This window comes from Hippichthys cyanospilos, chromosome 6 (genome assembly GCF_059441005.1).
Source record: "Hippichthys cyanospilos isolate Australia breed blue-spotted pipefish chromosome 6, RoL_Hcya_1.0, whole genome shotgun sequence".
NCBI lineage: Eukaryota > Metazoa > Chordata > Actinopteri > Syngnathiformes > Syngnathidae > Hippichthys > Hippichthys cyanospilos.
In genome coordinates this window covers 6,392,728-6,405,000 of record NC_142374.1, presented here as the reverse complement: position 1 = coordinate 6,405,000, position 12,273 = coordinate 6,392,728, and the positions used below count along the sequence as shown (strand labels likewise).

The following is a 12,273-nucleotide window of genomic DNA, read 5'->3' as shown; positions in this document are numbered from 1 at the left end:
AAAAGTGCAAGTAGTGTAGGAAGAACAAAATACATTCTATTTGAAGCAATACCATATTTTTTGCACAATAAGTGACACGTTAATTTGTATTCTGGACGGTCCTTAGACTTATACTCAGGTGTGATGTGTATTTAGACTTCAAGCTGTCTCCCAAAAAAATTCCCAGGGCTCCTTTACACTGAGTTTGCACTGCTTCACTCATGCCATTCATAAAGTTGGACTGTTGTTCAAATGTGGAGTTTGGTTATTCAGAGTGCTCCATTTAATGGAGTACAGAAGCCAAGTGCATTGGGCAGTATACAAGGAAAGAAAACTGAAGCAATTCTTCTTGTAGAAATTTTTTGTCTTCCAAGCCATGACTAATGGCAAATGGAAAATGAAGAAGTCTGTTAGTCATGGCTGGTAGCATTTGGTTTCCATATGCCACAACAAGAATGATTTTAATTAACACATAAGTTTAGCTCAGTTGTAATATAAGTCAATGTTTTTATTTACAGTGGTACCTCGGTACTCGACCGCCTCTATACTCGACCAAATCGGTGCTCGACCAAAAAATTCAAGTAGATAATGCATCGGACCTCAAACAGATTTTCGGTGCTCGACTAGCCGAGCCGAGCCGATCCGAGCCGAGCCGAGCCGACCCGAACGCGTTCCTCGGCCCTTCTCGGCCAGCGGGTAAGCGCCAGTTCAACTCAGACCGCCAGCGGAGTAAGACGTTTGTTCGAGTATTTCTTCCCGGATTTAAACTTTTTCGTGTTGCTCTAGCCCTTAATAATGGGTCCAAAGAAAGACAGTGATAAGGGGAAGGCAAAGAGGAAAACAATGAGGACCACTATTGAACCGAAAAAGGAAATTATAGCAAAATATGAACGCGGTGTACCTCGCGTCGCATTTAGCTAGCGTCATCATGGAAGGAGTAACTCCCTCCCGTCCTCTCCACATCCATTCCTGTATGCCATCAACCACTCTCCAAAACGTAAGTAAATTATACAAAACGGTTTATAATGCTTTATTTATCTTTATCTTTATCATGTACTGCTTGTGCACATTTACTTGTGCACACATACTTTCCATTATTTCTTATGGGAAAATTGCTTTCGGTGTTCGAACAAATCGGTGCTCGACCACCACCTCAGAACGGATTATGGTCGAGTACCGAGGTACCACTGTATTTGTTCTTATACCTTTCGGGAGACGTTCATCATCTGTCCAGGCCAGGGGTCAGGAAACCTTAAACCTTAAACCCATCCTGCAGAAAAAGAAAACTTAATGATACAAAGATACATTTTCTTCGTTTCTGCTGTTCCGCGCAGTGTCCAAGTCATTCTAGTAAGCTCCTGTATGTGTTCCCATCTTCCCGAGAATCGCAATTATGTCCGAGCAGCCACATTAATGAGCAGAAGAATCTCATGTTGCGTTTCATTCAAATTGGAATTTTAGATTTCAAGTTTTGTTTTATTTGGTTTTGTTTCTTTTATATGCTAAGTAATTTTCGTAACATGAAGAAAAAAACCTGTACAGACGTGACCGTATCTCAAGGTTTCACTGTATTTGAACAATTATAACAAATGCGAGAAACGTCACAGATCTGTTTACAGTTGAAGAGCAAAAATGGCAGAAAAAGAAGAAAAGTACATAGTGGTCCCCAATAATAGCTCTAAATCCAACATATGGACACATTTTGGCCTGAAAAAAATGAAAAACAGACCACACCATCGTGGACATAGTTGCTGATTGTTACCACTGCAAACAAATGGTATGTTCAAGCGGTGGAACAACAAACACATGCGACGTCACCATTTAGCCAAAACATCTAGCAGCATGTCACAGTACGAATTGTGCTCCGACTCCAAACCATCGAGCGAGCCAGACAAGACAAGACTTTAATATGCGCTGAATCATAGATGTCAACAATGTGTAGCTTCTAAAAAAAGAATAGAATTTGTTCATTCTAATAATTTCCTTTTTGTTCAGTCATTAATATATATGCCATTTTTTTTAATTTTTATTTATTTATTATTGTTTTTATTTCTTATTTTTCTCACATTGCCCAATATATTGCAATACATCTAGCTCTCTCTTTATATATATATATATATATATATATATATATATATATATGTATATATATATATATATATATATATATATATATATATATATATATACACACACACACACACACACGCATAGTGGACCCCTGGTCTACAGTGTCCCTGCCTTACGTGTTTTTGTTTACTTTGGGTTTTACACGCATTAGTTATTAAACATTAGTTTAGATTGCCAGCCATACGGTGATTTCGCCTTACGAGTCCAACCGCGAAACGGATTAATCTCCTAAACTGAGGGCTCTGTTAAATAGCTAATGCGTTTAAAACTCCAGGTAAAGACATCCAAATTGTATATACATGTTAAAAATTAGTATCAAAAAATTATAGCACTTGCTATGTATGTATAATATACATTTATACAATTAAATAAAATCATAAATAAAAAATATAGAAAGGTTTTATTTCCCTTTGAGTACTGTGAGTGCTTGTTATGACCATAGTGAGGATAGCCTAGCCTAGCTTAGCCTTCTTAGTATTTTTTGATTATCTCCAGTTTCTTTTACATATAAATCATCTTCTTACTTCTCTCTTTAAAATCACTAGCAATCTTGGGACCCATTCAAGTTTGAATTAAGCAGTAAAATGCGCCATAAATAAGTAATTTAAAGCACTCAAGACAAGCTCCAGTCTTTAGCATGCGGCCATTTTGACCGTGACGCCAACCAATAACATCACGCATGCACACCGACTGCCATCTTGGATGTGTCGCAAGGTGAGAGAAGTGGCGTAAAGAGGGGACAAAAAAAAACAAAAAAAAACGTTGCAGGTCACGGCCGTAAGTTGAATTAAGGGACGTTGTAGACCAGGGGGCTTGTGTGTGTGCGCAGCAATAAGCAAGAATGCTCAGAGATACGTGAATGGAGGAATCCACCACTTTAAAGAAAAAAAATAGTTGTAGCTTTAACATAGAAAAATAGTCGGTCGCACTGGAAAAAAAAAGTACCGGTACTCAAAGACACTTATTTTGCAAACACAGACAAAATGAGGTAATGAGATGATGAATAATATAGGACTTCATATTTGAAATATTTAATGTTCTCATCTCAACACCCAACATTATTCTGAAACGTTTGTGATTGTGTGTCCTTGTGAGAAAACAGCATATAATGAAATCATCTCTTTTGTTCGGTTTGTTCAGTCAACCACTCACCTTTTTAACCAATATTGTATTTATGGATTATTAATACTATATAGTGACTTGCTATAAACTTGTTTCTCAGGATTGATTTTTCTGAATAATAATTCAATTCTGTACTTCATAAGAATAAACACCCTATGATGACATTTACATGGTAGATCATTGCTACATTTGTTGCTAGTGTGTCATTTGTGTCATAGTCTTAAAAATTCAACTGACAATGTGACAAATCAATGAAAGAAGATTTATGAATTTGCGTCCACTGCAATTGCGTCTTCTGCTAGAATACTACATTTGGGTGAAACACTTCAGTAATAGCTGACTATTAAAGTAAAGTCATTAGTGATTTGAATAAAAACAGATGTTGCTGTTGCATGCCTTCATGTTTATATACCCGCCTACTTATTCATGGAGTTATAACTTTTGTTTGCGTGTAAATCCCAGATGTCTCATGTCCCCCACCAGGCATCCCTGCATGTGCTCACAGTCCCGACTTGGCATCTGAAATTAAAATTTAAAGCCCAATGACAGTTGAAGAGTAATTTCTGCCTTAACATCACTCAAGATGACTTTGTCAGGTAGTTGGGCAGGGATTCATTTTAAGAAGCCAGTTTTTGTAAATATACATGGATGTAATTGCATACTGTGCACTGTGTATAGCTTGACATTTCTGCAGCAGCCATTGGCTCTTTGACCACGTGTTTTTCACATTTCCTATCCTGGTTTTTTCACATAGAAGATGACGGTTGAGTGAGCGAAACCAGGAGTATTGAAGGCAGAAAAGCTTTAAAGTCTTTCCTGCACTTTGTGGCTGAACTCAGATTTTCTTTTCTCCTCTCCTCTTCCTATTTTTCATGATTATGTTTGTTTTTTAGAGTTCAAAGCTTAGCAACAGAATCCCACTTCTCCCAACTGCCACTCACACAGAATATGTTTTCATTAGGAACAGACCGCTTTCCATCAAGGCATTGAGTTAGCATGCTCGAAGAGGAAATGAGCTGTTTGAGAGATTACACTGTTCTCTCGCCATACGACGTCTCAGACTGTGCTGCAAACATGTGAAATGTAATTAGTGAGCAAAAAAAATTGTGACATGTTTAAATATAGCACATACGAATATGATCCATTTGGTACGTTAATGTTTATGTCATTGTGGATGTTTAAAGTTTTTATGATGGTCGTAGAAGTTGGAATTTGTTTTCCGGAAGTCAACCAGACATGACAGAATAGTTGGTGTGTGTACAACAATATTTGTATCACTGATTGAGCTAAAATTCGAATGGCAATTGCAGAATGAGAATTCATACAGCGTTTGTTGCACTGCACTATTATTGACATATTTTTCTGTCATTATATTTTGTGTGTGGTGTGGCAAGTTTTAAAAAAAACAAAAAACAAACTTATGTGTCACCTTAGCATTTTATAACATATTTTAAAAATCCCATCAAACATGATCAGGCCCTTATCTTCCTTTAAAATCTATATAATCGGACAAGTATGTAAAATGTTGTTTGTATTCGGGATCTTTTGAGGGCCTGTTTGCTTGGAGGACTTTCCTTTTTAATCAATTGGGACTTGCAGTTGATTTCATAGCATTTTTTTTTTTTATTCAGGGGAACCTCCAAATCCACCAAGTACACGTTGGCCAAGATGGACAGGTAAGACCTTGAATTATACAGGGGTCAGAGAAATGAATCACTATAAGTTTCCTGTGTATGAGAACAACATTTATAACACTCCTTTGTTTTGTGTTGAAAAAGAGTGTTGGGTTGATGATATTGTTTTTATCTTTCCCTTCAATGAATAGACAAATGTGGACACTGGTATTGCCGAGACAAATATGTCTCAAACATCATTAGTAACAGTAGACAGTAAGACCAAGGCTGAGTTCATCCATTTTCAGAAGATCTTCACAATGTAGCATAATGCAAAGTGCAGATTTTTAGCTTGGGTGAACTTTACCATTTGGGGGGGGGGATCATACAAGCCAGTTGACACTGTGACTGACTCGGTGGAAAGAACTATTCAAGTCCTGACCAGTGATGTGCAAAGTACACAAATTGTTTACTTGACTCTTTAAGACATCCTTGTAAAAACTAACTTGAATAAGAGTAAAAATGCTAACCCAAATATCTACTCTAGTAAAAGTTCAGGCTCTAAAATGTACTTTAAAGTAAAATAAAAAGTAAAAAGTATTTTTTCCGCAATCCAAAGATCACAATTCTGTTATGTCAATTCAATTATGTTCAAGAAAAAGTGGCTCAGTGGCAGAGTACTTAGCATGTCCGCTTGACATTCCCAAGTTCAATTTTAGCCCTCTGGTCTTCCTGTGTGGAGTTTGCATCTTCTCCCCGAGCCTGCATGAGTTCCCTCCAGGCACTCATTCCAAAAACATGCAAGGCAGGTAGATGTATCGGACACTCCAAATGGTCACACTCTAAATCAGAGGTGTCAAACTTGTTTTTGCTTGCCGGCCGTATAAAGGAAAATCTATTCCCAAGGGGGCAGGAAAATTAAAGCCATGGTATATATATTTATATAACATTAAGACAGTAACTTCAGATTTATTATTCTTTTTTTAAAACCTACCAAAATAGTACAAGCACAACATCATTATTAATCATAAAAAAGTCAACATGATTATTCATCATAAAACAATTCAACTTAATTCAGTTTAAAAAAAAAGGAATTCAGCTCATTTACACTTTACATTACAAAATCATCTCACGGGCCAGATTTAATCAGTTCGGGCCAGAACTGGCCCGCAACCCGTATAATGTTTGACACCCATGCTCCAAATTGTCCTTTGGTGTGATTGGGTACGTGATTCGTTGTACATCACTGTGTGCCCTGCGAGTGACTATCAACCAGTTCAAGTATTTGTACTTCATGTCCCGTCACTGGTCTTGACTCAATGTGAAAAGTGTATCTCAATAGTTTTTTTCATATGGCAGTGGGGCTGCACAATCAAATTTTAATCGCCATCACAATATTGGCTGCCACGATTAATGAAGTGGATCCCCTGCGATATTAACATTTAAAAAGTCAAGCACTTTTTTGATTGTCTAGTAAAGCACTTTGTCATCCTACCACCAGGGGCTAATGTTTCCCCACATGTTTGCATGACAAAGCCTCAGCTTTTCTCACCCTAATGCCGCGTTCAGATGGAGCGTGAAGAGCGGACGGTTTTGTATTGTAGTCAATGGAGTTCGTGCGACGGGCGCGATCACATGTCGAACGACTCAATGAACGCGTCGAGAGACGCGTTGGAGCTATGCGCGGCGCGTAATTACGCTACCTGATCAAGGCTGCAATACACACCCCTGCTGTCACTAAACGCAACAACAAAAAGGCAAACCAAGAAGCCAGAAATCAGCTCTCATACATTACTGGAGAAAAACATAATGACATCATGTACTGTTTACTATTGAGTAAACAAGCCATTGCTTATCACAAGAATACAATTTATGGTTTTCTAATACAGACATTACAGCACATTCATTTTGACAACAGAGTTTGAGTTTCTCACGTGGCCTGTTTGGATAATTATTGCCCACCCCTGGTCCAGAGGCAAAGCTTTTGTGGCTTCAGTTTTCTCGCGCAGGCTGTCTGTCTGTTAGTTGAGTTTGTTATTTTCTGTGGGGTTGTTTACATTTTCTAAATAACTACTTGTGAACTTTTTTTCTTACAACAAAGCAAATGGAGGTTGGTAGGTGAAGTTGCTTTTGTGAAAAACTTCTTTTTAACTTAAGAGTGTGCTTTAGAGAGTGCTTTTTTGACTGTGTAAAGTCAGACAACAATGACAACATATTTACTTTGTATTTAATCAGTCAACACTTGCTTTCTCTCAATGAAGCGGCTGATGTGATTGTATGGCTATAACTTGGAGAGAAGAAATGGCCCCAGAGTCCGTGAAAGCAAATTATCACCCTTCACTACACATAGTATGTTAAAATGTTTAAAATGATGTCATTTGTTAGGATCTTAAGCTGCATCCTGAATCTGCATCTGGAAATACCCGCTTTCAGCTGCTCAGTTCTTTATTCAGTTGAAGCTCTCAGTCATCCATACAATTAATTTGTGTTTGCATTTGTTTTGAAAGTCTTTGTTGGTGTTGTAGTGGTTTTTCAACTGCTCGAGGGTCTCACCATGAATCATTCTTTTCATCTCTGCCACATAAATGCAACAATGTCCTCAAATGGCTTTCTTTTTTAGCCTGAGTACAAGCATTCCTCTGCTGCTTTTTCTGTGATTGTGGTTTGTCCAGTGTGAAGGGCTTCAATTGCTCGAGTCCATTTGTATCAGGCTTAGCTTGTCATAAATGCCTTGACAATCATGCATTAATTAGATGCACAGTTTGAAACTTCTGCATGTATCATTTGTGCATGCTTAGCATTACTGCAGATATTACACCATGAGATCCTGCAATGCGAGATGTAGAAAGTGCAAAAGGCTTCCCTTGAGTGCGTTTCTGAGCATTGTCCAATAAAAAGCTTTTATACAGCTACTTCCTTTTTAAAACGTATCTGCTGATTTAGTTTGAAAAGCAAGAAGCTGTTCCAAAACAAATTGATAGGGGCTTTTTTCTCCACTCGTTATGATTTGAGCTTTTAATACAAATTATGGTACTTTACATCAGGTCATCTCTTGAATCTGGATCGCAGACAAAACATGAAGGCTGACATAAATTATGGTTCTCACCTATCAACGTAAACTTAAATACAGTCCTGCGCTATATTTGGATTCAATTTTTGCAGCTTCACAGCATTGCTGATTTTTGTATTGTACTTATTTGGTGAATTAGTCACTATTGTGGGTAATTATTTTTCCACACAGATTGTTATTAGAGCAATAAGCGCGATTCGGAAGACCAGAGTGCATACAATAGAGAAATTTTCCAAAGGGATTATTTTATATTAAAAAAAACAAACAAAAAACAAACAAACAAAAACTTTGCCTATGACAAAGTAATACTGTTATATAATACTGTGAAGTTATATAATTGCACATCTTTGATGAAGTGAACAGCAGTTTGCTGTTGGTAATTTCAAATAGCATACAACTTGCTATTTCATTTTACATTTTATTTTGACTATAACAACATTGCAATGGCCAGTCAGAGCCTCTGGAAGTGAGGTCATCGTTTCTCTCGTCTTGAAAAAAAGAAGAAAAAAAACTTTGATAATGGAATGCCCCCATTCATTACAGAGAATTCTTCCTGAAGCATTCTGTGTGTGATGTCACAAAAGAGCATGGGGGCTATGATTTCATAACCTAACCCAAACAGTTCATCACATTGCGTTCGCGTCTACTTTTTCTTTCCCTGGGGCTGTATTCTTCTTAAACCCATTTTAGTGTCTTCTGTTCATCTATTTACTGAAAGCATTTATAGTTATACATCTTAAATGGCATCTACCATTTGACAGTCCAGGCCACAATCATTGCCAGGTAGTCTCTTTCGGAAATTTGCTTTCAACGTTCTGGATTTATTCAATCACATTGCTTAAACTTCTCTACAGTTGATTTAAGTCAGGTTTCAAAAGGTCATTTTACTTACTCTACATACATCATCGCTTGGATATCAGGGACAGTGCCTCGGGATTGGCAGACCACGGTGGTGGTCCCTCTTTTTAAGAAGAGGAACTGAAAGTTGTGGTCCAAATATAAAGGGATCACACTCCTCAGGCTATGGGTTATTAGGGGTGCTAGAGAGGAGGCTGCCTCAGGAAATCAAACCTTAAATTCAGGAGGAGCAGTGTTGTTTTTGTTCCCACCGTGGAATTGTGGACCAGCTGTCCACCCTTGACAGGATCCTTCAGGGTGCATGGGAGTCTGCTCAACCAGTCTAACGTGTTTTGTGGACTTGGAGAATGCATTCAACTGTGTCCCTCTGGGAGTTCTCTGGGGGGTTGCTTCGGGCATATGGGGTATCGATATGGGCTGTTTGGTCCCTGTACCGCTCATGTCAGAGTTTGGTCCGCATTGCTGTCATTAAGTGGAATTTGTTTCCAGTGAAGGTTGGACTCCGTCACAGTTGCTCTTTTTCAGGGATTCTGTTCATTGTTTTTACAGAAAGAAATTCTAGGCGCAACTGACACGTTGAAGGGGTCCAGTTTGGTGGTCTCAACATTGCATGTCTGCATGTCTAACCCTTGCAAATGATGTGATCATCCCAGACTTCCCTCTACCCGGCCACCTTGTCGGGCTTCCATGGGAGGATCTCCAGGCATTCCTAGGCCAGCCAAGAGACAAGTCTCTCCAGCATGCCCTGGGTCTTCCCTGGAATCTCCTCCTTGTGGGACATGCCCGGAACACCATACCAAGAGGGCGTTTTGGAGGCATCTTGACCAGATGACCGAGCCACCTCAATAGGCTCCTCCCAACGCGGAAGCGCTGCGGCTCGAAACTGAGTCCCTCCCAAATGAGCGAGCTTCTCACCCCATCTCTAAGGGAGATCTCAAACACTCTGCGGAGGAAACCTACAGTCGGGATCTCGTTCTTTTGGTCACGACCGACAGCTCGTGACCATATGTGTGGGCAGATACGTAGATTAACCGGTAAATTGAGAGCTTCACCTTTGGGCTCAGCTCTGTCTTACCACGACAGACTGGTACAGAGTCAACATCACAGCATCCATTGCCCCGATCCGCCTGTCGATCTCACGTTCCATCGTACCCTCACTTGTGAACGAGACCCAAAAATACTTGAGCTCCTCCATTTGGGGCTCCATGACTCAAAAGGGGGCACTTCACCCTTTTCTGATTGAGGACTATTGTGTCACATTTGGAGGTGGTGGTGTTTATCCCAGCTGCTTCACACTCTGCTGCAAATTCTGTCCATAAATGTAATGCAAACAAATTCGATTTACTGTCTGCAATAGATACCAAACTCTGACCTCAGTGGTTCAGGGACGAAACAGCCCAAACAGGGTTTCAGTTCAGTACCTCATATGCCTGAAGCAACCCTCACCGAATTCCCTGAGGGACATGTAGACCAGTTAGGTGGTCCACTGTTACATGGCTGGCACAAAAACCACACTGCTCCTCCTGAATCCGAGGTTTGACTTCCTCACAGACCCTCCTCTCCAGCACCCCCGAATAAGACCTTACCGTGGAGGCTGAGGAGTGTGATCTCTCAATAGTTGGAACACACCCTCTGTCCCCCTTCTTAAAAAGGGAGACCACCACCCCAGTCTGCCCATGCAGAGACACTGTCCCAGATATCCATGTGATATTGTAGTGGTGTGTCAACTAGGACAGCTCTACAACATCTAGAGCCTCTAGGAACTCTGAACAGATCTCGTCCACCCAATGGGCCTTGCCACCAATGAGCTTTTTCTTCTTTAAGTGAGCTGGCCGGCAGCCAAAGGTAAGGGACCTTGGCGCTCCAATTCCCGGCTGTGGAACCTAGCTCTTGGGACATGGAATGTCACCTTCTCTATGTAAATGCATACGTTTTGTATTCAGTAATGAGGTCCCCTTTGTTTTAATTAATAGCTCAATAGGTTTTAGTTAGCTCAGTTTTAACTCAAACACGACCCAACCCAGTTAAATGAAATTTTGATTTATATGGCTGTCACTCACAATGAATAAATTTACTATTGATGCCAGCACAATAAAAAGGGATCTTTGATGTCTATAGCATTAAATGGCAGTCGTTGAGTTAAGTCCGCCCCAGTGGAAGAAATGAGAACAGATGGCGGACCAATGAAACTATATTCTTGTCTTTTACTGTTCTTCCTGAGTGCTCTTCTCCTTTGCTGCTATGCTGCGTTGATGCAGACCAAATGAATGCTTTAGAAGATGAAAGAGGAGACTGATAAAGAGGAAGGAGGCTGACATTGTTGGAAAGATGTGGAAAGAAAAGCCAAAAAGAGAAACAATGGAGGGGATGCTTTGTGCCACACATGAATAAATACTGAGACTTGTTGGATTTTGAATTGGAAGAAAAAGACATCACTGTCCCAGATACCACCTAAAATTGAAAATTGACTATTCAAACACATTGGCCTCAAAGGATCCATTCACTTTTCATATCTACATATTATCCAGCAAGTATGTTCCTCTGCAAATCTGTGAAAACATAAAGTAAGACACAACAAAAGCTAAACCTGGGTATGAAGACAAGTCAACCTAGCTTGCTGTTGAAGATGGAAAATAAAACTCTGTGAAAGGCTTCACACAGTTCTTGTCATCTGCCTGCACTAACAACTATGTACCTGCAATATTATATGCCCACCAAAGGGAGTTAAGGATGTAAACGTCCAGAGGCCACACACCTAGCCTCACCTCCTCTTGTTGAAGCTCTTTCATCTTGTCACTGCAGATGTGCAACTGACTGATTCTCACAAGCATCACTCTTTGGGTCAGTGTGAGAAGTAGGTTAGACATTAAACAGAAGAAAGTGTTGCCCAACCCTAACTTTTGAAACAGCCTACCGGGACGTGTACATTAGTTTGACTCAATTGTTAGTTGCTACATGTCATACATGCCTAACAACTGAAGTTTGCACACTGAGACTTTCATTTGTACTTAAATGAAAACTTGCTAGCTCATGTTAGTTCATTGTCGCTTCCCTCTCTGCTCAGGGTTGCTCTTGCGGTTCTGCAAGTAGTGTGTTGAGATTCCAGTACAAAGAACATACTTTATGACCCATTTTAGTGTTAGGGGAATGTACATAAGCAGGGAGGCCTAAGGATGGATACTGTTTCAAAGGAGTAGGAGTCTGTTTTGTGTCCTTGTGGCATCGCACCGTGGAGATACAGGGCTAGAGAATCCTAAATTCTTTTTGTGTGTGTATCATTCATTGGTCGCTACACTTCTGGTTGTTTTCTTACGTCTAGTTGGCCAGGACTCAGCGTTACAGGCTGTGTGAGTAAGAGGGACCAGATGTTTCCCACTTACCGTACTTCAATGTGACTCAACATCAGCATAAGCTGGATGCAGACCTGCCTGACTGGCAACATCTAAAAATGCTTATTTTTGCAAATGTTGCAGTGGAAATTTTCAACGGGCCAAAACACTG

At 39.9% G+C, this 12,273-nt stretch overlaps 1 protein-coding gene across 3 annotated transcripts in view; it reads left to right on the top strand.

The window, feature by feature from the left end:
- banp (BTG3 associated nuclear protein) overlaps positions 1-12,273 on the top strand; it is an 80,911-nt gene that overhangs the window by 24,224 nt on the left and 44,414 nt on the right. For all 3 annotated transcript variants that reach the window (XM_088417199.1, XM_088417197.1, XM_088417198.1), the window contains exon 11: positions 4,863-4,907. In XM_088417199.1, coding sequence (XP_088273325.1) covers positions 4,863-4,907 — 45 coding nt within the window. The remainder of the gene's footprint in view (positions 1-4,862; positions 4,908-12,273) is intronic.